This window comes from Chelmon rostratus, chromosome 17 (genome assembly GCF_017976325.1).
Source record: "Chelmon rostratus isolate fCheRos1 chromosome 17, fCheRos1.pri, whole genome shotgun sequence".
NCBI classification, from domain to species: Eukaryota; Metazoa; Chordata; class Actinopteri; order Chaetodontiformes; family Chaetodontidae; genus Chelmon; species Chelmon rostratus.
Window position 1 is genome coordinate 6187186 of NC_055674.1, and position 26250 is coordinate 6213435.

General features: G+C 41.1%; 3 protein-coding genes across 3 annotated transcripts; 1 reads left to right on the top strand and 2 right to left on the bottom strand.

The window, feature by feature from the left end:
* Positions 1-9573: 9573 nt before the first annotated feature.
* Positions 9574-13900, bottom strand: fzd2 (frizzled class receptor 2). The gene has a single exon (XM_041956651.1). The coding sequence runs from the start codon at positions 13730-13732 to the stop codon at positions 12095-12097; it is 1638 nt and encodes a 545-aa protein (XP_041812585.1). The 5' UTR covers positions 13733-13900; the 3' UTR covers positions 9574-12094.
* Positions 13901-15384: 1484 nt separating this feature from the next.
* On the top strand, positions 15385-21004 carry moto (minamoto). The gene is made up of 7 exons (XM_041956650.1): positions 15385-15438; positions 16103-16272; positions 16557-16661; positions 17437-18937; positions 19634-19768; positions 20430-20604; positions 20687-21004. The coding sequence occupies exons 1-7, from the start codon at positions 15385-15387 to the stop codon at positions 20875-20877; spliced, it is 2331 nt and encodes a 776-aa protein (XP_041812584.1). The 3' UTR covers positions 20878-21004.
* A 1085-nt stretch (positions 21005-22089) lies between these two features.
* Positions 22090-25406, bottom strand: ccdc43 (coiled-coil domain containing 43). The gene is made up of 5 exons (XM_041956652.1): positions 25233-25406; positions 24342-24435; positions 23401-23536; positions 23152-23207; positions 22090-22953 (listed from the first exon to the last, which is right to left on the bottom strand). Exons 1-5 carry the CDS (start codon positions 25404-25406, stop codon positions 22766-22768), a joined length of 648 nt encoding a protein of 215 aa, XP_041812586.1. The 3' UTR covers positions 22090-22765.
* Between the last annotated feature and the right edge of the window lie 844 nt (positions 25407-26250).

Genomic DNA, 26250 nt, shown 5'->3' on the forward strand with positions numbered 1-26250 from the left:
CAGGGCAAGCATCTCCTTATCTTGCCAGAGTCGCTCTACACCCCACCCACTTCTCAAACCCCTGTCTTTATTATTGTGACTAATAGACACGCACTACACATAAAAACACATAAACAAGGAAAGACAGAAAGAGGGCTTGTGGGAGGAAGGGGTTGGGCTTATCTACCCACCCAGCCAAAGGTCGTATTGTGTGATGTTTGTTGAATGCGCTGCTGTTTATCGATCGTTCTGTTTGACCTCTCACTTATCAATGCTGCAACTGAACTTTGTGTTGCCAGCAAAGGTTCATTTAACTCCTGTGGACTGTAAAGCCGTGATTGTGCAGGACAGGCTCGTTAATCCTGCGAGGCCTTACGTCTGAGCACCTGCCCCGGTACGGTATATCCCAGCACACACAGTGGCCGTTTCCAGGGTAACACCGTCACTTCAGCAGACCCACCTGCTGCTATGGCAACCTGAGACGTCTCAAGAGGGTCCTGCTGTTGTTCTCGTGATGAACATGTGTTGCTGAGATGTCAGGCCAATACATCACGCAATCTGCATTGCTTATTATAGGATGCAACAGATTCTAGACCTGTTGTGATCAGTGAACATAACAGAAGCCCTCTGAGGTGCTTTTCTAACATCTCTTTCCACTCCGCAGCCATCCCAGCTTCCTAAATTCCACATCAGAGATCACACAGAATAGCACTGTGAGGGGCTTGTTTTAGTTTCTGTGAGGGAAGAATTCCCAAATCAAACATTTACCGACGGGCTGCACACACAGAGATACCACTGCAAGGACGTTTCTGTACATGTATGACTGCATACATGCAAATTTGTTGGAGTAATTGCTCTGTAAAAGATGTAAAACATATTTCAATAATTGTTGTTTTGAGACTAGCCCAGCCCAGTTACGACCTTTTGCTTATGTCCAGGGAAACAGGGTGAGCTTGTTAGGAAGAACCTAACAAGCTCACCCAAAAACCTCTTCAAAAAGGAGAGCAAAATGTCAAGGCTCCTGAAACACTTCAGGGGTAAGAATCAACAGCATCAACAGAATGATTAACAGAGAGTGACAAATTAATGTCACAGAAAAGGGCATCAGGGGTCTCCGAGGCCTAAATAACAAAACCCAGACAACTAGAAAATGAAACCTCAACTGTCCTGCAGAAAAAAACAACAACAAAAGAGACAATTCTGTGCTCCGTAGCTGTCCACAAAACTCCAACTCCACTGCCGATTGGATGTAGATCAGGTGAGATGGAGCGGGCTGAACAAGCCACTTGTGCCTCGCCAACCAATTTGCACTGCAGTAGTAGAGGCCAGACGTCCTCGTGCCAACGCAAGGCAGCAGCAATCTGATCGAATGCACTCAAACAGGCTTTTAGTTCAGTGTGCCAGACTGGAGGCACCAGGGCGATGTTCTTGTTATTAGCAAAGGCTGGAGGAGTTGGAGCTGAAGGAGGGAACACAGCAGAAGGGTCAATAGCACTCTTGAGACAAACTCCAGCTGGAGGATTTTGATATTGGTTTCAGCTCCGAGTTTACAGCAGCTTAACTTAAACCCTACTCCTCTTCTTGTGCTTTTTCTTTTGCTTCGAGTTCCAGATGGGCTAAGTGCAACTTTACGCAGGCACCCACATTAGACAGTGGAGAAGAGTCAATAGAAAATGGCTCTGCAGCGAGGGAGGCGATTTTTCCCTCAACTAGTTTAGCAGCAGTGGGAGGACTCGACACATCTTTAGGGACCTCAGGGCGACTTACATCCAAAGCCACCCCTGCAGCAGCAGCAGCATCAGGATCATCTGCTGGGGCCTTTATCGACCAAACCGTTCAGAATGAACTGCACTTAACTAGAAACTTAAAACACAGAGATATTCCACTTATGTTAAGACCTTTGCTTAATGTCTAGGAGAACACATGGAGAAACTTAACTTAACACCCAAAAATCTTTTTATAAAAGGGACCAAAACTTCAAGAAAAGGCTGCTGAAACACTTCAAGTGTAACAGAAAGATAACAACGACCAGAGAATGACCAACTAAAAAGACAGAATCAGGGTCTCCAAGGCCAAAATAACAAACAAAATCCAACAAAAAAAATTCTGAGCTCCATAAGTGTTCACAGAAAAGGAAAAATAGGAAAAAGGGAAGAAATAAGTGGCAGAGGACCCCTACAAGGCTTCCATAATGTCAAAGGATGAGCTTAACAGAGCTGTAACAAGGTATCTCAATTCAGAAGTTCATCAATAACAATAACAGCACCAATCCTACAGACAGGTCAAGGAATGAGTTGCATTTGCAGGAGATGGACATCCTCCATGCCTCCAAAGGCATTGATTGACTCCACAAAACAATATATCAAAGAATCATGGAACCAAGCTAATAATTGTTCTGATACTAAGAGAGTGTCACAGCACGAAAACAAACCACCACGTTACAGATGTAGCACATTATGACAGACACCACATCTAATAAGGTCTGATAGAAGCTTTAAATAAGATGTGACAGCTTCCTGTGAAAAGGAAAACACACGCAGAGAAAGCTAGCAGAGACCCTGAAGCTGCAGAGCTGCTCATTAAGAGGAAGCTGACTGATAATGCTGCATTTCTCCCACAGAGCCTTGACCTGTAGGAGCATAATTAATGTCATTTAGGCACGGGGCCACTTACTACACACAATGGAGTCCAGAGCAGGAGGGAGACATGCTGACTGACCCATTAATCTACCTCCCCCGTCTACATGCTGCAGCTTTTACCAGTCAGCAGCATGAGGGTAGTTTGGTCTGCTCTCTGCCCTGGAATGACTGCCATGATGAAACTAAAAGATCTCTGTCTTTAGAGAGTTATCCACCATGGCTCCTTAATCTAAAGTCAGGGGATAGATGTAGACTGGAGATTGTCACAACAAGGCGAAGGAAGAATTTGGTCTGGATCGGAATCTGTGCAGTGCCTTAAAAGTGAAACTGATGCAACGTGAGCGAACACGAAGCTTAAAACTTGCCTTTAAAGACAGTGAAAGGTGAATGATTCATCTTCTTGTGCAAGACAGAAAGAAAAGCATGACAACATCGCACTATGATCCTGAAACTGCTACATGCAACAGGTAGAAATCACATATTGCTACAGCACAAATGTAAGACTGCATGCTGTAAATACTGCCCAGCAACAAGAAGTAACGATGCCACTTGATCATTATTTCTGGTGAAAAACATGACAGTGTGTTTCTTGACATCTGTTTGAGGAAGTTAGTGCAAATGCAAAACTTCTGCAAGTGAGCAGATGAAAAAGATGTTGAATCTATCGACAACGTGTTGAATAAAAAAAAAAGTAACGATGGAAATGGCATAAGAATGAGAAAGTACTGAACTAAGAGACTAAACTTATTAACTATTCATTGTATGGTAAAAAAAAAGCATGATATCAAAGCATTGTTTCTTTTTCCATCTCTTTACAATAACACTGTGAACTTCTTATTTTTATGCTTACATCATAGACCTCTAATATTAATGAGTCAGTTAACAAACATATGATGAAATAATTCTAGTATTTTCAATATGAAGTGTCTCCATATTAAAAACTTAAGAGTGTCATACGATAGCAAATCATACCTCATACCCCTGGATTCATATGTATCATGTCTGAAATCTGAAAGCGCATGTATCTAACAACATGCCTTTGCATTCACATGAACAGGTTCGCCCGCGTGAACTGAAATGCCCTCTGAACATTTCTTTGTTTGCTTTTTCCCCAAACCTGCTACCACAAGTGATGCTAATGCACTGTGACAGTCAAGTTCAGTCAGGTTGGTAATTCCACTAAAAGGCAGGGAATTGTGATCAACCATTTAGTTTTAAAATCACTTATTTTCCATTGAGTATTTATTTTTCAATGCATGTGTTATTATTATTAGCATTATTTTCTTCTCTCCCATACACACAAGCACACATGTAAACACAAGTGCGGCATTTAACAATACATTTCCACTAAAATAGTTGATAATTACACTCATCAGTAACTGCATGATGTTTATCATTATAACAATTATTGTGACTGTTATTCCATCCTTGTTTGTTTTGTTTTATATGTTTCATGGCAAGTTCTGTACGTCACCCTGTTTTTCCTCTGTCTGTCTTAGAATATTTTATCCCCATTTCTGTCATATTCGTGTCCATAAAGACATAATGTTTGGTTGTTTTTAAGCAAAAGGTTAAACAAGGAATCATAATGGTCACTTGACAACAATGATCTAAAACTGAATGTTCAGCTAATTACGCCTCTTTACTAAGAAAGAAGACACTGGTGCCATCTAGAGGGGAACTGTGCACATGCCAGCAGTATATGCTCCCATATATACACTAACTGTAGTCATGTGACTATCATAGTATTTCCACTTTGTTAATGCAGCAATGTTCCTGTAATTCTTCAGTTCTGGTTGATGTCTTGCATAATTGGTAGAGGAAGTATTCAGATTCTTGACTTGAAAAAAGTACTAACTCCACAGTGTAAAAATACTCACTTAAAAGTTCTCCATTGAAAATGTTATCCATAAGAAAAAGTACCTAATTATAACGAGGAAAATGTAAATGTACACTTAGAGAATTAAAGGTAAGTGTAAAAGTAAGGCCCCTGTGACTGCTACACTGTTGTATGTCATTACATTATTTTTACTCATGCACTCATGTAAAAGCAGGATTTTATGAAATGAAATTGAAATACTCAAGTAAAGTACAAGCACCTCAAGTTTGTATTAAAGTATATTACTTCAGTAAATGTAATTAGATACATTCCACCATTGGTTTTGCATTTGTTCTCCTGACCTGATTAACATGTAAAATATATGTTAAAATTTCATAATCGATACATCAATAATTATAATCCAATCTGAAATTAGCCATTCTGCATAATGCATACTTTTACTTGTAGCGCTTTAAGTATATTTTGACACTGACACTTTTGTGCTTTAACTTTTGAATGCATGCCTTTGACTCGTCCTGTGGTAAAACCCTGTGGCATCACAGAGTACTTCATCCTCCACTGCACTATTTACAGTAAATGTTCTCCTTCCCTCCTTCACAGCTAGCAGATTGTGGCTTGAGGACCCTACTGACATTCTGTGCTTACTTCATAAAACAATGACATACACATGCAACTTTTCAGTGAAAATATTAGGAGGCTTTCAAGGTGCTGCAAAAATGTAACACTTAAGCTGACTGGTGACCCCTGACTTCTCCCACAGCAGCTCCCAGGAAGACAAGACAAACAGTCATAAATTGCCTCTGGCTGTAGTCCTGAGAGGCTACAGCTGCTGTGTGGCCTGCTGGCCATACCACCACTAACTATTCCCACAAAAGTGGATGTGTCTCTGCAAAAGGCCTTCTTTTGGGAAATAATGGACTGTCAAACTAAAGCTCATCCAGCATTTATGCATAGATTTATGCATGGTAACAACTAACCAAATAACTCTGTAGTTTATTGCTGAGGGACCATTTCATCATGATTTATTTGGATGGTTTATTGTTTTTTTTTCAGTGTGTGCTGTAGCAGTAAATCAGCTGAAACAGCAGGGGGCGTTGTTCACCATAACTATGGTTACATTACCTATTTCATTCTTAAGGTGAACTGTTTGGCACTCCAAATGTTGATTTTAAAATTCAGTCTCAGGTCAGATCACATTACCTTGCCCGTGTCTTTACATTTTCTGACTGCATACTTCCTAAAATACCATCTCTCCTATCAGGATCTCTTGCACCTCATAATTTCTTTTCCCCGCGGCTGAAACAGCAAACGAGCTCTGCAGAGGTGTCTTTAAAATGCTGACCCTGTTGTGCAAAAGGTTGCGTTGTTTTTCGCTCTGTTGGCTTCACACATTGACCGTGACTGTCTGGCCCAGCAGTCCTTGGGGCATTCCAGGCCGACAGCTCAACATGTGTGGTGGGAGCCGCCACACAAAAACACAGGATGCAAAGGAACACCACAAAACTTCTGAATATCTCCAAAGGAAATTACTCATGAGCATAAATTAGGCATGTTGGACTTCCTGCTATTTCACAAATTGAGAGATCGGAAAAATAAGATTTTAATCTTGTGTGCAGGTCTGAGATATTGCACATTTGTGACTTGCTATGCCAAGGCCAAACAGTTAAGTACAGTCTTTTAATTAAACTCGCAGGATTGAAGTAACAGCCAGTCAGATAGAAATTTTAATAACCTTCTGAAATGTAAAAAAAGATCATCGTCTTGCCTTCAGTTATATTAGTGAACAGACTTGGCAGTCCTTTTCCGTGAGAGCGAGCATTTGTGAGCCTGTAAGAGTCTCTGTGTTTAACTCCCACCTTTGCAATGAGGCCCTCCACCACTCTGTTGTTGGTGAGGGCCCACATGGAAGCGATTACGCCGTGCAGGGAGTAAAATTACAGAGAAAATCTACAGAACTGGAGCCTTCCTTTAACCACTCACTCTCTCACTGAGATTTACACAAGCTCAAATACATACAGCCAAGTGAACACACACACACACACACACACACACACACAGATACAGAGAGAGAGTGATGGGCACACACGACGCTCACACAGGAGCTCCTCTGCCACCTTGCCTGAAGCTGTACATTTCCACTACTGGCTGTGTTGGGACAAGGCTGCAGTGTGCTTCCCTCCCTGCCTTCCCTCTCCTGGACTGGAGTGGGATGGGGCCAGGGCTGTAAATTCCTCAGAAAGAGCTGTTAAGAGCGCCTCCATTAAAACAGGGGGGCTGGTGCTCGCCAGAGAGGAGCCGACTCCATAAGTCATCGTCAAAGCCTGAGGCCTTACTGGGGCCGGCGGGAGAGTAGCTATAGCCACAGACTGGATTAAAGCTACCTCACTCTGTTTAACACACCCTGTTTACCTGCACATGCAGGTGCTCAGAGCGCTGCAATATTACATTAATGGGCCAGTAAGAATGATTTTACTGCCTTGTAATGTATCTGCAGGGGGCTGATTGATTCATCAATTAAAAGCTTGGTGACTACTTCCACAGCTGTTGAATTGTGTGGCTTCCTAGACTTACTTTTTAGTCCCGGCTGCGTGGGAGCAAAACTCCCTTTGGCCCATTGTTATGTCAAGAAATTATATATTATATGTAATATCTCTTACTTCCACCCACTGGCTGTTTGGATTGGAAAAGGCTTTGTTCACAAGCCAAAATAGCGTTTAACAACTCAGATTTATTATTGCAGTATTTCACAGGAGGTGAGAAGACTGGTCAGGCGGCAGGTCCAACAGTTTCAAAAAAGAAGTCAACAAAGGTGCCATTATATCTGTTGATACTGCACATGTCCAGTGGTAAAAGAAGTACTCGGATCCTTTACTGAAGTAAAAGTAGCCACACTGCATTTGTACTATAAAATCATCTTTTGTTGTCGTTAATCGGAAAAAGTAATTACAGCTGTTCAGACAAACGTAAGAATCATAATATTTGACTCTGAGATATAGTGGAGTAGAAGTATAGATTTGCATATTATGGAAATACTCAGGTAAAGTACCTTGAATTTGTAAACACCCTTCTTCACCACTGCACATGTCTATACATATGAGTCAAAATATGACAGAATGTGTGTTCTTTATTGTTAAAGTATATACTTGCTAGTGGACAACATGCAGATGTCATGCCTCAGAACCACAGATGTTATAATACCAAACTCTTGTGCAGGGAGAATATATATATATGTATACCCTGATTCTGACAGGTTTAACATCTGTCTAGTCTCTAAATCTGCACAGCTAAAGCTCTACAACTTAATAACACACAACACACAACTGCAAGTTTGGAGCGATGCGTTGAAGCTGTGTGTGAAGTCAGACAACTATGACATAGCACGGCAGCTTAAAACACCAGACACTTCCCTGGGTTAACCTTGCGCCATCACCCTAAAAGTTTATGAGAGTGGCATGGTTGTATACACACTGTGGTGGATGGATGCACATTAACCATTCCCTTCCCTCCACGCACACTCCTCCCAATCAAGCCCATTATTATCCCAGGCGTGCTGCAGGCTCCCAAAATATCTGTCACGCAGCTGTCGGCACCTCTCTGCTCAGCAGCTGGAGAGGTTCTGAGGCACTCCCACTTTCTACCCTGATAGCGCATACAGTACACCCTCGCCCTGAAGGACGGACGGGCAAAACAAGCTCCCCTGACATCGCAGAGTCATTCTCCACTTGTCTGCTGTGTTTGTTTTCTTGTCAAAGCCACCCCTGAGAGGTCTGTGCGCTTATGAGCAATAAAGTCCCAGACAAATGGTGTGCACGAGGCATGAAAATGAGCCACCAAGAAGTTAGGAAGCTTGGTGGGCTGAACTCCTTTCCACAGTTCCAATATATTTGCCTCTGGTGCTAAGACGAAACCCACATGTTGATATGATTATTTAGGCAATAAGGTATAAGAGGCTGTGTTTAGTGATTTAAGAACAGCTGGATATCTTGTAAGGCATGACGCAAGCCTCAAAGAGACCAAATCATCCAAACGAATGTTAAAACAAATGGAAGATATTCAGATATATTTTATGTAGGACCGCTGAACAAGCACTGCAGTTCTGCAGAAGCAAGAAACAACCATGGCTGCTGTGGAGAAGTAGAAAGTTCTCCAGCATTTATCGTATATTTTCTGAATTGCACAAGTAACATCAAGTTAATTAAACAAGAAACGACAAGTTAAAGAAACGCTTTTAGTGGACACAAGCTAGATGGAGAAAAAGCAGGACACCTCCTCATGGTGACTGTCAGGACCAGTATTTATGGCCGGGGGCCCTGAATCAAAGTCAGAAACCGAAAGGCACATTTAAACCTTCAGTCTCCTGCCAACTCGTTACGCTCCATCCCACTCACAGTGGCCGCCTCTGAAAGCAATGATAGGAGGAGAAAGAACATATTGCGCTTCCTGTTGAGATTTCAACGGACAGCGGGACAGATAGACGTAGTATGTGCTCTGGAAAATCTCAGCTGCTCTCCATGGTTAGGATGATGTATGACTGCAACTAATCTAGTGTTAGCCTTGAGAGCAGGAGTTCTTCTTGGGGTTATGCCAAGATTTGATTGGGAACAGTCTTACTACATGTCTGGCTTTTTTTTTTTCCTTCTTTCTTTTTTTCCCCCATTTTTCTCTTTTCATCCATCCTGATTTCCTTTGTTTGCTTTCGAGCCCCTTCATTGGCTCGATATAATTCATATACAGAAAAAAAAAAGTTACTGTAACAATAGCTCCACAGTACCAGTAGGAACACTGGTGCTTGTGACTAACAGCACGATCCTTTTCTGATGTGCCAAGGTCTTCTTGCAATAAGAGCGACATCATAATATCAACTCGAGGAGCATTCTTCCTGTCTTACCCCCGATCCGTGGCTTGTCCCTTCTTGCCTTCAAGCAAGCAGGAAATGGCTGCATGCAAGATTTAAGATCTGAGATCAACAACATGGGAGACGGCTGCCACTGAAAAACTGGGCACCAACTTTAAAGTAAATATAATCTTCTCTAGATAGCTGCCACCCCCTGTGCAGTTAATACAAAGAGTTTGACGCAGTCGTTTTATTACAGTGTTTTATTATCAACCTGAAGGTCTTACATTTCCGAACAGTTCTCTGCATGTACAGAGAAGGTCACGTCCACCAGGTCGATATAAAACTCGCCCAGATGGGTCGTGCAACATACACATCGAGATTTACTGAGAGAACATGGCTTTGTGAGGAGCTGTTTTTTTCCTGGCGTAAGTTAAATGCACAGCATCTGATTCCGTTTAGCTTCGACGGCCCGAGATCCAAAGATTTAGTTGAAATATTCACAAAATCACAGTCACGTCTCTCCTCATTTGGATTCTCTCTTTCCTCCTTTCTTTGTTGTTTTCCCCTGGAAGAAGACAAAAGCACCAAATAATGCTGAATTTTCCATCATGGTCTCCAAATCCCTCCTCCCGAAAACCCTAAAACAATCTCACTCTCTTTACCACCAGCACCCCACCCCATGCCGCTTGTCTTCATTCTCTGACTCTTCATTCGTTTCTCTGCTTCAGTGCAAAGCCAAACAAGCCAGCCATTAAGTTGAGTTAAGCGCAGGAAGTGGCCCTTCGGGCCAGGCGGCACTGTTTACTAGGAGCTAGTCGGGTTTCAGCGGTGCTTTGAAGTGAGCAGCACACAGGAGACTGTCTGTCACTCGGCAAAGGCCCAGCACCGCTCCACTGACTCACTCGCATTCCCCCCATTCATCTGAGCAGAGAGGGGGAAGGAGGGTGGAGGCAGAGCGGGTGTAAGAGGGTAGATTTATGGTTTTTCCCCCCTCAGAGTATCTGTTCCTACCTTTAATCACTCTCACCTGTCTGTTATTACAACCCCTCTTTATTCAAGCCCAGATAAGGGTACAAGAAAGCAAACATCAACTTGTCCAACAGGTCATGAGATATAAGAAAGGTCCATTCATAGTAAAGATCTGCTGTACACTCATGCCAGTTGTTATACTGTAACCAATAGAGATACAGCCTAATAGAGGTGCAGTCTAATGTGGTGGTTATATGCTGTTTTCTGTGCCTCTCTAAGCTTTTGCAGCAACTATTCACATGCACACACACACACTTCTGTACTGTATGTGCGTGCAATTCTCAAACGCCTGCTTCTAGCCCGGGGCCTCTGCTCTGAGGCAAGAGGATCAACTTTCTCCAACACACCCATCTACTTCATGACATCACCGCAGAGACGGCTCAATTTCAGCCATGCATGGCTTGGGGGATTCCAACTTGGCACTGAGCACAGTGCTTCCAGAGAAGTAACACTACAGCAAAGCCGAACACCCTTTGCCAAACAGGCAGACGGGAACGTTTTCACACCTTTGCAGCGGCACAGACTTTTCTTGCCAAATTCCGGTTGATTTAACCGAGGCCTCTCTGACAACAGGCAAAAAAAACAAAACAAAACAAAAAACGTTTCTTGTTTTGTTTAGCACCTGAAGACGATGTTAGTGTACATGTGTGAGGAAGGCCGCTGCCACATTCTTACAGGCTGCCACCAGTTTCTCTGACACAAAACACAGAGATGTGAAATATTTCAGAATATACTGACAATAGAGGTGTGTTGAGTTGACGGTTTCAGTATAAACTCATTCCTCGTATTTCCCAGATGGCTACAATCTTGAGTAAGAAGCTAATTTCCATTAAGAATTCCAATAATCTTTTACTGCTGCCTGCCAGTCTGAGGCAACAGATGTTCAGGTGTGACACAACCTTCACCCCCTTGAGAAAACAACATGGCTGTTCCTTTATCAAAGAAAAGAACTTGTTATCAAGACATTATTTACTCATAAAAGAATACTGAACATAAGGAGGGTGAAAAAATAAAGAAAATCACTCAATAGTGTTTTCCCCCTGTGACCGTGGAATTAAAAATCGAGCATTTGATTTATAGCTATTTGATGATATCTGCGCATTTTGCAGTCTCAGCACATGTTTTCGGTTAAAGAGGAGTCACAGTAGAGTGAGCTAAAAAGCTTCTGGGATGTCATCCAACAGAGTGAAATGCAGACATTCTTTTAATTCATAAAAAATGTAATTTATAACCAGCAATTAATAAAAAAAACAAAAACAAAAGGAGCATGACTAGATCTACAGTATGTGGCATTCTTACAGTGTAAAAGTAAAACCGGTACACTTGCAGATGAGGAAAAGTATTTACTTTCTTTAAATACAAATATATAATTTCATGTTTTTACAAATACTATTTACAATTTCACTTATGAAATGTTTACAGAGGGAATAAACTGCCTTTCTTCCATTGCTCTCTATGTTCTTGGCTGCGGGATCATCACTCCCTTTGAGTTTATGTGGGCTTTAAGAAAAGCGCCAGAGGGGGCGAGCACATGGCGTCCATAGCCATGCTTGTTATTTGTTCAGACAGTCAGGTTCAGTCCTTATTTTTCCAGCTTGCCCTTTTGTCAAACTATGACCCTCAGGTTGGCATGCATGTGTGGCTATAAAGCTGAGGCGAATACAAATGCTTGAAGAACCTATAGCTACTCACTGTGCTACTTACCTATCACATGAGAAACAGGTAATAATACACAAATTAGTCCCAGCAACATTTAGACGTGTCTTTATTCTACACCGTGGTCTCTCCGTGTTTGCCATTTGTGAGCCTTGTGTAGAACTTATGCCAGGAGTGTAGAGTCTTTCCAGACCAGATCCAAAAACCAGAGGTGATACCCACTATCAGTGTCATCAGGTACTTGATCATGTAGACAGTGAAGTCTGGAGTCATGCGGGGCCCGGTCTGCAAAGGGCAGGGGATGGCCAAGCCCCTGCAGTTATGGCTGACCCAGCTGCGCTCCCAGTGGCTGCGGAAGGCCTGCTCATAGAAGAAGCAGGCGATAACAATGGTGGCAGGGACGGTGTAGAGCACGCTGAACACCCCAATCCGCACCATCAGTCGCTCCAGCTTCTCTGTCTTGGTGCCATCGTGTTTCATGATGGTGCGGATTCGGAACAGTGACACAAAGCCGGCCAGCAAGAAAGAGGTGCCGATGAAGAGGTAGATGAAGAGAGGGGCCAACACAAAGCCTCGAAGCGGGTCCAGGTTGCTGAGACTGACGAAGCAGACGCCGCTAAGCACGTCTCCTTCCACCTGCCCGATGGCCAGGATGCTGATGGTCTTGACGGCCGGCACTGCCCAGGCTGCCAGGTGAAAATACTGAGAGTTGGCTTCAATAGCCTCGTGGCCCCACTTCATACCTGCTGCCAGGAACCAGGTGAGAGACAGGATGACCCACCAGATGGAGCTGGCCATGCTGAAGAAATAGAGCATCATGAAGAGGATGGTACAACCTTCCTTCTTGGTGCCTTGGACGATGGTTTTATAGCCATCTGGGTTGAAGCTGTCATTGCACACCACTCTGTCCCCCAGGAAATAGCCAGCTATGTAGGCTATGGAGACCATAGTGTAGCAGCCAGACAGGAAGATGATAGGCCGCTCAGGGTATCTGAAGCGCTGCATGTCAACTAAATATGTAGTTACTGTGAACAATGTAGATGCACAACAAAGCACAGACCAGACCAGAATCCATATGCGGGAGAAATGAATCTCTTTGTCAGTGAAAAACATGTTCCCACCGCTCCTGGATGGATCACAGGGAGCTGCACAATCCTTTTCATCTAAAAACTTATAATTCAAATATGGGGGTACTTTGAGAACAGTCGGGCAACGGAAAGGCCTCTCATGTGCTGGGGCCATAGTCAGGTCCTGCGTCTCCGGGACAGTCATGATGGGTGTGACGGTGGCGGCGGATGAATCGTTTTGGCCCACACAGATCTGACCGTCTCCCAGCACGGGGAAGTTCTCGCAGCGCAGACGGTCTGGCCACTGAAAGCCAAACTTGTTCATGAGAGCCTCGCAGCCCTGCTTGGCTCTCTCGCAGATAGACCTGCACGGAGGAATGGCCTTCTCCAAAACGGTGCACACAGGCGCATACATGGAGCACAGGAAGAATTTCAACTCCGGCGAGCACTGTACCTTTACAAGAGGGTAAAACTGGTGCACCTCGAGCCCTGCGTCCTCCTGGTTGTAATGGCCCACTAAATTTGGCATGATGGTTTGGTTGTAGGCTATGTCCGTGCACAGGGGAATTGAAATCGGCTGACAAAATCCATGCTCCGGGACGATTATTCCGTTGTCCCCTTGATACTGTGCTGATATCAGCAGAGGCAGCAGGAGTGCAACAGCCCAGGTCTTACAAAAACTCATCTTCCCAAGTTTAAGACAACAACTTCAGCGCGATGAACTTGCTGTAAATTTCTTCAGTATATATCATCAGTTCTGCATGCAGTTCTGGAGCGAGAGCAACTTTCTAAAGCGAAAATTCTGTCAGCGAAGACCAGAAAGCTGCTCTCTTGATGCTTAGTCTCCGCTTTGTACACTGCTGGCTGACTTTTTTTCTTTTCGACAACTCCGAGTCACTCACCATTGTCAAGCTAACTACAGTAACAAGTAAAGCTTCCGGTTATGCTTTCAAAATAACACTGTCATTGCCAATGTAAGGTATTTCTAAAATTGTTTACCAGCATAACACAAATATTTAATATAACAAACGACCAACTTGCGTATTTTTTCATCAGGAGCATGAATAAGTTAGCGGATTTAAAGGCTACTAATGTCTGTATTCATACAATATCAATTCATCAAATCCACGTTGTATTAATATGATACATTACGGACTAAATTAATAACAGTTTATCATTTTCATCAATCATTTTAATTGGAAGTAAACGGCACTGATATTATCTGATTTTAATAAAAGGCAGTGATCGTTAGGTTTGTCAAGTGAATGCTTTTATTTTGAAGACAATGTCGCTGGTGTACTGGTCGTGTTTTCGCTTATCGTTAAACTTGGCTCCACAGCTGGATTGCGTGGCCCAGGCAGACTTTTCTGGAGGAGGTGTTCCACTTTCCCACTCATGTTATGTTCATATTCACATCAAAATTCGATCAAACAACCATCCTATGACAGTATGCATGCTGTAATTTGGTTAAATGGACTTTGTAAATTACACTTTGTAAATGAACTGAATATGCCTCAATTAAACTGAAGTGAAGAAAGCTAAATAAAACCGAATTGAGTGAAACTGTACGAAATAGAACAAATAACACACGCAATTATCACAATGCAACAGAAAGTCAACGAAGAAAAAATATGTAATTATAGGCAAAATGCATTTTAGGCAAAATAGAAAGTAAAACAACAACACCACTACCAACAACGATAATAAAATCTGTATAATTTGACGTCTTTGGATTTATACCGTGCGGTTGAAGTCCAGGGTGGACAAAGCCATAATATTACTACACCATGGTGTAAAATATGGTGGAAGATGTGACATGATGTTACTATGGGCTGTGTGTCTCCTGCTTAATGTTAATTGGACCAAAAATAGAATTCCTCAGGCTCAGCCAATGTGCGCTCAGGTCACACGGGCAATACGTCTCTGGGGTGAAGTGAGGGTGGCACGAAAGCAGTTGAGGTTTCCAACAGCAAGGAAAACTGTTAAACTCCGACAATTTAACTTGGTGAGGTAGGTTAGTGCTTCGTTTTACTTAAACAACTTGGTTTGTTTAAGCGAAGTTTGCCAAGTTTGACCGGCAGGGAAGCAGTTTTTATATGGACGGAAATTTTGTCCAAATCAGCCAAGGCAGTATGGACAGCTTGCTAGCACAGGCCACTAACCTTTAACGGCTATATTAGCTAATTAATTTGCATTCTCTGATAGCTAGCTAATAATTTGTACGTGATTCCAAAGCTCTGGCATTTAAGGTCATATCAAATATTAATAATGAATACCTTGTGTCTTGCCAGACCAGTAATGGAGTAAAGAATCAGGTCAAGTTCGAGGAAGTTTATGATGGCGTTTGACGGGCAATTTTCAAATTCACTGTTTCCCACATATCAGTGTCAGGTAAGCTATAATCTTATATTGACATGGCGTATTAGCTGCAGCTGTAGACCTGTTTTAGGGGTTATGGCAAGTTTCTTTATATATAATATGTCATGCTACGGGCATAGCCTCAATGTGCTTCAAATTAAAAAAGAAAATGAATATGACTGTATTACCATAAGATAAGAAGGTACTATTGTTATATAAAGGAGAAATATTTCAAAATCAATTTGTCTTACTGGGAGCCAATGAAAAGAAGTTAAAATAGGAATTATGTGATCAGATCTTTTGGTTTTAGATAACACTCATCAGCATTCCCAGTCTGTTTTATTTAACACCTGCTTTGTCCATCTAGCAAAATGTAATCTAGTGTACTGGAAATGATAGGGCAATTAATGGTGCAAACTATTAACTCATCTATCATAGTCACCCGTGTTCATTATTATTATATTCTGTGACAGATGAAGATCTTGCCTTGATCCGTAAAGTTTTTGATTAACATGCTTTTATCTGAGTTTAAGCAGTTTTTTTAAATTAACTAATCATTTCATCTTTAATTGTCCCATTTGTGTTTTTCCATAATTTTTCAGCAGTATTGTTAAATACTTTAAGCTTCAAAAATTGTAATAAAGTTTTTTTTTTCCGATGACCTACAGATTGATTAACTTTTGCTTCTCTCTTTCAGGCCAGTGGAAATGTAGGTGGTGGAAACAATGGTAGCAAGTTATTGCCCTTTTCCATCCCCAGTGTCTCATCGCAGGAACAGGACTCAGCATCCTACGCACCCTGGTCTCACAATGCTCATGATGATCCCTATGGCCTTATCAAGTATGCCCAGAGTAGGACTAAAACCAGGTATTCATTTTTAACTATGTTCAGGATAAGCGTGTGATTATTCATCTGTGCACTGACCTAAGTGTACTTTAGAAGTGTTTGGCAATCACACTGATATTGAGTCTCACAATCATATCACAATTTTTCTAAGGTTTTGTATTTTTATTCTGTTATTCAGAGGTACATAAGTGCACTGGGTGCCTTATTATGGAAGAAAAACAAATAACGTTCTCAGCTGTACTGCTAAATGCATGTTTTCTTTTTTTGAGAAAAGTTTGAGTGGCTACGTTTTCTTTTTGTTGAAGGAAACCCACTGATAATATTGATTGCGATGGCGAGACTGATCTACAGGGTCTAGTGTCAAATATTTTGGATGAAGCAGATTCAAAGGACATCTACTGCAATGAAGGGTATGTAAAGGTTACATTTTTTCAGACTGCAGTCTTGGGTATATATTACAGTATAGAAAAGGGTGATGTGGCCAGAATCTTGTATCATAGTATGTCTAGTTTTATATCACAGTAATGGTATATATCACATTATAGTGATTGTTCTGTAAATTCAATTAAGAAATTATTTAAAATAACCACACTGTACCATACGTCATCACATGTGATTATTCTTTCACATGGAATTTCCAAACAAACAAACAAATGCCTCACATGAGACAACACTTGAGTTCAGTAAAACTAACTTTCTTTCAAAAGAAAGCAAGCCAATTTCTCTTATGAACTCTGGACAATGTCCACAGAATCAAGTCCGGATTTTGTCCAGAGTTGCCATTTTACACATGTAGCACATTCGTCCACGTCAGGCACGTTCTCAGTTACTGGAAATACTCCGTTTGGCTTAGGTGAGGGGAGGCAACTGTTTAGAGCAGACACTGTGCTTGATCACGAATATGGCTTAAGGGATAGGTCCGACGGTGAAAATGGTATTGCCAAATCTCTACCGGTGTACACATTTATACTGTTGCACGGTACAAACCGTAATATCCCCGAACCCTGTTACAGTATGTATTATATGCTTTATGGTTGTAACACCACAGAGTTGAATAACAACAAATCATAAATAAATATAATAGTTTTAGTTTTGTTTTGTTTTTTACAAAAATATTTATTTCATATATGTTGTATCAGTTTTATATATGCTAACATTAATGGAAGTCCTTAATTCTTCTTTTAGGAGCCTACCAACATGCAATCCTGTCTGGTCTCCAAAGACATTGAGAGAAGAACTGCTACAGTATTTTCAATCAGAGGCTAAAATGCAAAATGACCCGACCTTTCCCCTGAACTATGTATCCTGTGAGGCTTTAAGTAAAGCACAGGGACAGTCAGTGGCCAAAGATGTTGAAGACTTCTGTCAGCAGTCCAATGGTCTTGCTACCAGTCAACAATGGCTGTTTAATTTGCCTAATGGAGAAAGAGACAGATGCACCTTCCATCCTCAGAAACCATCACCAGGTCTACCAGTGCCCAATATAGGAAACACCTACCTGAGACAGATGCAACAAAGCAAATATGACAACGCGCCAGCGGATAAAGAAAGAGGGAATAGTCAGACTTTGAATAATTTTCATGACCTCAGTGATGTCTTTAGGCCTCAAAGTGAAATTAACAACCCATGCTTTCATCCTTATTATGAAGACCACTGCATCCAGAGCAGCACAAAGCCCATTAATAATTATCAGTATTTGCCACAAGACATTAACCAACTGGTCAGCAGTTTTCAGTCGTTCATGGCTGGTGAGCATGATAGCTTATGTCGTGGAGACTTTCCAAACATGCAAAGGCAGACAGTGGGCATGCACCATGAAGACAGCGTAGTTGAACAATGGAAAATCACCAGTCCTGAAATGTCAACACAGGGTACTCCTGCAGTGCAGACCCAAAAACAGCGTGTGGGAGAATTTGGGACAGTGCCGATGCAAAGACACGGAGGAGTGAGGAACCAAACATTTAAGTGTGATGCCTCTCAAGATCTACTTCACTTCAGCCCTCAAAACACAGAGTGCTCCCAGCAACCAAAGCCATTCTCTGGATCTTTCAACCTCTCAAACCAACACCAAAACAAGTTGACCATGCACAGAGAGACCACTTCATTCCCCATTAACATGAGTATGAACCAGTATCCAAAGCATCACATCCAGCAGAGACAGATACAGAGCAAGATGAAGCCACAGATGTTTAAGGAAAAGAAGAAGACGCATATGTCCGGCTTTCTGGGAGAAGGCTTCTCTACGAGATCTCTAAGCAACTCTAACAGCGTGGGAGACAATAAACAGGCTCACTCACACTACCCATACTTTGACCACTTGCAGGCTCAGAGATTTGATAGAGAAAGCAGCATGGTCATGCCTGCCATGTGTCCTGTAAATGACCCCAGAAGGCACTCCAGTGTGCCCATCAACTCCTTTAACTTCAGCTCTAGCTCTACATTGCCTTACAGAGGTGGTGCTCCTGGCATGGATATGGGTGATATGATGTCAGCCAGTGAGTCTGCAGCTTTCAACTCTTGTGTCAGTGACATGATGACCCGCAGAGGAGAGAATACATATCATGGCATGGCCCCAGCTATGGGAACGTCAATGGCGATGAATCAAGGGGGATCTGTGATCCATCTTAACTTCTACCTGGACGAGTGTTATGAGCAATGCAGGTGTTTGGAGAGGGAGAGAAAGAGGGTATGCCATTAAAATCTGATTTGGTATCTAGTTAGAGGGTGTCCAGAGGTGATTTTCAAAATTGGTATTAGAGTCAATTAATCCTTTTTTGATTTAATAGTAGTTGCTATATAGTGTTGTCTACAGAGGACCAACTTTAGGTCTATTCATATATGTAAATTATTATGGTTGTCCATGTTCACTGTACAGTTTCACTATGTTGGAAGAAAAGATATTAATATCTGTTTGGGACCAGGTATTGGCAACTACTCAACATTAGTTTGGGATCAGTGTAAAACCTATTTGTAGTTTTATTTAGTAGTATTTTATGGTTATTTATTCAATATTTTTGTTCCACCTTCTTTGCAGTTTAATGATTTTATAATGTGTTTTTCACACACACAGGCACACCCACATACTGTACATACAAAATGGATATCATAAGTATTTAACCGGTTTATAGTGTCTCGCTTGTATGGCTTGTACCAGTCAGTTAATGTGAAAAGAGAACGTTTGTTCTGATCGCTGTGTCTGCGATACAAGAAGAGATACAACATTTTATCACCACTTTTATGTTTAGATGAGCACTGCAAATTATAACATATGTTTTCATTTTTGTTATAGGGTTGTCTACTAGCCTGAAATAGAAGACAAAGAACTCTTTTGTTGTTGTTGCTGGTGTTTGGGTGTCATGTTCGCACTTGTTTTCTGTTATAGGCAGAGGCCGTCCTTACCAAGACATTTCTTGAGAAAAGGACTGCAGCACCGACCAACACTAAATTACCCAAAACTCCACCAAACCCAACAAGACTCGACCACCTCCTTGTTAATCAGATGAGAGAAGAAGCAAGGGTGAGCCCTCTTAATTAATTGCTTGCATACTGCCATCTACAGATGAACTCAGTCACAGCAGCCTTGTTATTTTCTGAAGGTGATGCCTACAGCTTTCTTGTGCACACCCATTAGTTCTGTTCAGAGAGAACTACTTCCCTTCAGTGTACTATGCTGAAGGTTTGTTTAATTATCTTTAGATTGGAGCTTGATCATATTCACATACAAAGTACAACATGCCTCAAGAAGGTGAACAAAATTAAATAAATTTCTCTTTGGACATTAATAAAATATCTATCTAACAGTTCATCTTTTTAAGTGTCTTGTTGATGAATTAAATATTTCTGTGTAATTATGTTTTTATGATGGCTCACGTATAAGCACTGTGCCCTCACAGTAAGTCCAGGATTCAAATCTTGGCCTTGATTTTTGTATGGAGTTGATCTTCCAGAATTTTTTCAGTGTTTGCTTTGGGTTGCATTTCGGTTAAAAGTTAATTTTTTAAAAAAGATTTTAAACCGTCTTTTGGAAGAACAGCTTCAGTATAAAAGCACACACATGGATTAAACAGAGATAAATATTAATATTATTCAAGTTTTGTTCTAGTATCTTATCACATGAATAAATCTAGTTCTAAGACTGAGGGGGGAATCTATGGGTTTCTTATGTTGGTGTGTTGCAGGTGGCAAGACTTCTGGATAGAATAGAGGGTCTGTACAACATCCCCGTCCATATCAACATCCACATAGCACTGAACAACCATCATGTGGCTATTAGTACCACCGAGGCGAGATGCAAGGAGATCGCCAACATGTCCAAACACCAGTGGCGGAGTGCTCATTTCACAGAGGACACTGGTAACTCATATTGCAATGGAAGGCTCATAGTATGTCCCTCTCTTTCAAATGCTGCCTATCCTAACTCGCCTCTGTTTCATAGACACCCTGTTGTTGCCCATTGCAGTGAAGAACCTTGCTGCTACCACAAGGAAGCTCTCCACAGCCCTGTGGTGTGCTCTCCAGATGACACTACCGAAATCTGTCAAGAGGCAGGACCAGCAGGTTGATAGGGAGGCCAAAGGCGCAGAGAGATGCCCCTCTCAAATTGACAGAGTCTCTGTTAAGAAATGATTTAGCAGACAGCAAGCATGAGCTAAAGGTCTTGATTAAATTAAAACCAACCCACTCCCATGTGCTGATTATAAAATCCCCATAGACAACAGGGTATTGTAAAAACAAATGTTATCTGCGAGCCTATAGTGACATTTTACCCGCAATGCATGATCACTGCAGAATATGAGATGAGCAATTTGAAGCTTGATGATGGCTGCACTGTTTGGCATCCAGGAACTTCAGGTGGCTAAATTTTGTTGAGTAGGAATTGCATGAAATGTAATTTATCCTGCTGCATCTTAACTTCATTTAATTAGTGTCAGTTCCAAATTAATGTGAATCTTGCTCCATCATCCATTGTATTTAAAGGCAGTAGATTTCAGTGATTTTTTTTGTTGTCTTAACCTATTTATTGGAATGTAATGGAACCTCTGTTCTGAGTATTCCCAGGCCATATTTGAATCATTGCGGCAGTAGTTTGAACCGAACATGCTAAATATTACAATGTTTTCTAAAATGTTCCAATTAATTTATGCAGCTTCAGTTTTTCTATTGTAACCTTAACATGCTGTAATCACAAAAAAGATTCATCTGTTTGGAGCCTGGTGAAGGTCGAAATGCCAAAGATACTCAAACTTCTGAAAAGAGAAAAGGTTCAGTGTTTAAATGTATTAATCACATTTCCATCACAATATCAACAAATGTCATTCCTTCCATCAGGGAAATGTAAGCCCTAATAAAAAAAAGATTATAGATATACATATATAGCTCTACATCAGTAGTTAAATAACACATGCTAAATTATAAAATGTGTTTTGAAATGTTCCAGTTAATTTCCGAAGCTTTTAATTTTTTCTGACTCTTACCTAAACTTATCTGCAACTTGGTCAAAAGTTTGAGCTGTAACCAAAGACACTAAGTTAAGTGTTTTGAATGTAGATGTATTAATCACACTTTCCATCTGATTCTTTTCAGACCCAGTTCAAAAATCAAATACTATTCTTATCAGTGAGACAGTTTGTCAGTTAGGGACTTAAGCATCTATTTTTGTAATGGATGGTTACGTTAGTCAAGCAACATTTCCCTCGAAGCATTAGTCTGCGGTATTCCTCTGACGACGCTTTGTGAATATGAGAGTTGTTCATTCATTCATTTTAATGTTCATGTTGTTTTTCCTTGTTTCTTGTTCTGTAAATTGAAAATTTAAAAATAAAGCAATCGAAATGGCTGAAACTTTTTTTTTATTAATTTAAAAAGATGAACCTCATTATAAACATTCAAATTATGGTACATGATATATTTGAGGTATAATTATAGCAACTGCTCCTTTGTTTTTATTCACTGACAAAATGCATAGACAGGAAAACTAAAACCTAAAGTACTGTTAGATATTAGAGATATTGGCACAGAGGGAAATAGCAGATACTAAACTGAGTTGCTTTATAAGCATTCCTCCATTTTCACCACGATCAATCCAACTGTGTCTCAGGTGTATGCTATGATAGTTTCAGGGGCAAATGTGCCAAAACTTAATAAAAGTATGTTTCACACTCGCTGAAACATGTTATTGTCAATACTTTTTGATTGACATGAAACTGACTCGACCACAGTCATCATCTAAAGATTTGCAGCTTTATTCCTAGACAACATCTTTCTATATCTGCTCATATCAGGATCACTAAGAAAAAAAAAAAAAAACTGGATTCTGGACCTGGACAACATCCAGTACATTGTCCTTTACAAATGAAGAAATGTAGAAAGTAATTAACAAGGAGAGTCTGATGAAGACACGTTAACATACTGAAGGTGATAATGGGGCTTAGCTAAAAAGAGGCAAAGGCTGTTGTTTTTCATTTTTGTCTTGTAGCAAAATGTTTTCACATACAAAGTGTCGTGTCTCTTGGTTTTATCTTTTGCGTTCACCTTTTTGTGTACGCTTCTTCTCCTTCTCTTTTCTGTCTTGTTTGGCTAGTTTGTCCTTCTCCCGCTGCATCTTGTCCATTTCCTTCTTCTTGTGAGCGTCTTCACGAGCCTGGTCTCGCTTCTGCTTTTGTCTATTCAGCACCTCTTCCACGTTGGTGTTTTTAAACAGGGCTGACACTCTCAGTAAAGGATTGTCACCATTATCATTATCTTATATATTACCACTGTAGGATGTAAATGATAATAACACTGTGTCGTGCATTCAGGGTGATGCAACTATTGCATTATCCATTCATACTGCAATAATTAACACTGAATTCAGTGTCATTTTAAATACCCTCTGATCGTAAACAGCTTTAGAAAGGATACATTTTTCATTTCCAGTAAAGCTATTTCCACTTGTTGGCTCCTCTTCTTCAGCTTCAGTGCTTTTGTCAAGGAAAGAACTGACATCTTGAGGATCATAACTGAATGTGTCAGCAAAAAACATTTGCTTTCTTCTCATGAAAACATTCATGGACAGTCTGTCCGCATGGACGAAGAAACTCTGGTAGTTGAAGTGAAGCATATGAACCATTCTAGCATTACTGCCATTGCAATTTGCTAATTCAAGGATATTCCTCTTCGTCTGTTACGTTAGCATATTGAGCAAGGAGGGCTTCTTTCCTTTTCTTCGACTCCTCTGACACCTCCTTGTGTTTCACCACAATCTGAGCTTGTTTTTCTATCATACTGGCGATGGCCTGGACCTCAGCTACAGAAAAAGGAATGACAGAAAACAGCCAAACTAAATAAAACATTGAAACATTTAGTATTCTCACTTGCAATAAAAGTACCTGCTTTTCACTGTCAATATGAATGTACATCCACAGAAGGAGCCACGAAGGTAACCATCTGAGCTGGAGGCTCCAGACAGTATACAGATCCGTATGATTATGTACACAGTAAACAATCTCTTTCCAGTAATAACACTTGAGAAAACAAACTCGGTGGAAATAACTCTTTGGCATAAACACTTCTTCAGACCACAAAAACTTTCTGCAGTCTCAGGAACTGTTTTTGTTTAGTTTTTTTCAGGAAATGTTAATCTCTCCCCGAGACAAAAGTGTCTTGCACTCTGCTCCAAACTCAGAGCAAACAATTCAAAACTCAAAGAGTGAATCCCTCTGTATGTTTAACTGGTATAGAGGACAGACTCAGAAGCAAGCTGTCTTTGCTGTTTAGTCAAGATTTAAAAGAGCTGATGAGCCTGCTGGCTTGATTTTGGACTGCTATCTTTTGAAATGCTAGTATGACTTCATATAACTATATATTTTTTGTGCAAGGTTGGACTGCAAGGCTTTTTATATTGCTCTTATTTTTGTTGATTTAAGGTTATATTAAACCTGTACAGTACTGCGCATGGATGCTTTGCAATATTTGTCCAGATGCCACCAACCTTGATAATGGATTTCCTTTGGGTCGCTGAATTTCTATTTTTACTGACAAGGTAGCTTGAGAGAAAAATATTATATTTCAATGAGGCTGGGGATGTGGATGAATCGAGGTTAAATAAGTACCATCATCAGCATCTCTTCTGGCTGCTGATTGGTTGCGAAACTCTGTCCACTGTTTGATGATCTGTTTGCAGACATCTTCCACAGAGTCCTCTTCCTGCACACAAAGGACAAGTAATGATTACTTACAAGAAACGGCTCACTTAATATACTCAGCAGCCAACAATCCAAACAGGTAACGAATGCCCACACATCAATACAGCTTTTTAGTATGAGATGAGGCATGGATGAGGTGCTTTACAGGTGAGCCCCTACAGGGTCCACTGGATTCATTTACAGCCAGTACATGATCCATACAAGCGATCCAATATCTGGTTTGGCTACCAGGGGCTGACACAGAGGCTTTATTCAGAATTACAGCAAAATTGCACCAGGAGGACATGAAACCGCACATAAAGAGCTTTTGTATTAAGTGAGTTCTCTGAGCAGTATCTGTTATTTCCTGTCAAGCTAATCACAGAGCAACGACCGGCAATTTACCCTAATTGTGCAAGTCGTTAATCAATTTCCAACATACATCTGTACCGAACAGCACCGTGGATTTGAGAATTTTTTTCTTAGCCGAATTTGTCAAAATACCTTAGGAATTGTATTAGGCATTGCGTCATATGTTGATTGGTGCCGTCTAGTTCTAAAGAAGACCACAATTAACTACAAGCTCCAGATTTTTTTAATGGGATTTGGCATAGCAGGAGATAACAGTCCATATCACTGTCTGTGGTGTCTGGACATTGCTGAGGAAACACTGCTGGGTCGAACGCGATAATTTCCTCCATACATGACAGCTGACATCAGCGCTGTCACTTGGTACCGCCCTGCACTCAAGACAGACAGCAACACCTGATAAAACACAGCCTCGGTGGCTGAGCGGGACATGCCACTTAGGATAGTCACCAGAAATGCGGATAAAATTCCTTGAAGCGCATCTTCTTTCTCCTCGTCACTCTCCTCTTCTTGTAGGACCCCTAAGATATACGTCCCATAGACCTCACGGTCCACTTCTAACGAGTCTAAACGATCATTTAGCCAGCTTTCGAACTCGCCGGCGTCTGCCACGGGCGCAGCCATCTTGGCCGTTTGGGGTCTTTCGGTTGCGCACGGCTGTCCTTTGTCATTGCCTGTTAAAAAAAAAAGAAAAAAAAAGTTGAAAAATATTCACGTATTTGACATTTTAGCCTTTTACGACGAGGTACGTGGCAACTTAAAGTTTTTTTTCTCGAATAATTTCAACAATACTAACGGCTGATGCATTCATGCATTTATGTACGTTTAAATTTGGGGGAACAAATTGAGAGTACAGTCACTCAATATGAGGTACAAATCCTTCAACTTTAGGCTAACCTTCTCCGCAAACGTTTATAGCCTATACTTACTGTCAGATAGCATTCAAAATGAAAGCTGTTATTGACTATTGAAGAGGAAAATGCCATAGTATAACAAATTAAAGTACACCGAAATTACTGTATTTGTCAAAATGTAATGTAAGATAGTAAGCTAGGAGTAATGCTCCTTGCTATCTTGCCCTTTCTAATATTTGCCCTTGAAATTGGCAAAAATACATGCATAGTGCGTCTCCTCCCCATCACTTCTCCATCTTGCTAATCACCACATATATTTATATGTTCCCATTGCCCCTCTTTGATGTCTGCCTGTTCAACATTAAGGAATGCCCCCCGTGGAGTAAATCTGAGAACTAAAGTTCATGAGTGGCACCTACAAACTAAATTACAGCTTGTGGTCTACACACACACAGGTCTTGTCAGCTGTCCATTGGAATGAAAATGACTGTGATAACTTTGTCACGCTGCTAGCCTGGCTTCCTGAATGAATTTCAGAAGCCAAAATTTCAATCAGCGCTAAATGCTCAGCATTGGCAGTCACATACAGTAAGTGCCCTGGGACACTGCCACGA

What these genes read in the sequence shown, in the direction of transcription:
- fzd2 (XM_041956651.1), bottom strand. Translation starts at nt 13,732, where the DNA reads ATGAGTTTTTGTAAGACCTGGGCTGTTGCACTCCTGCTGCCTCTGCTG.
- moto (XM_041956650.1), top strand. Translation starts at nt 15,385, where the DNA reads ATGGCGTTTGACGGGCAATTTTCAAATTCACTGTTTCCCACATATCAG. An exon ending in GACATCTACTGCAATGAAGG is followed by an intron (nt 16,662 to 17,436) that starts GTATGTAAAGGT and finishes TTCTTCTTTTAG; the next exon opens with GAGCCTACCAACATGCAATC. An exon ending in TGGAGAGGGAGAGAAAGAGG is followed by an intron (nt 18,938 to 19,633) that starts GTATGCCATTAA and finishes TTTCTGTTATAG; the next exon opens with GCAGAGGCCGTCCTTACCAA.
- ccdc43 (XM_041956652.1), bottom strand. Translation starts at nt 25,406, where the DNA reads ATGGCTGCGCCCGTGGCAGACGCCGGCGAGTTCGAAAGCTGGCTAAAT. An exon ending in AACGTAACAGACGAAGAGGA is followed by an intron (nt 23,208 to 23,400) that starts ATATCCTTGAAT and finishes TGACAAAAGCAC; the next exon opens with TGAAGCTGAAGAAGAGGAGC. An exon ending in CTTTACTGGAAATGAAAAAT is followed by an intron (nt 22,954 to 23,151) that starts GTATCCTTTCTA and finishes TGAGAGTGTCAG; the next exon opens with CCCTGTTTAAAAACACCAAC.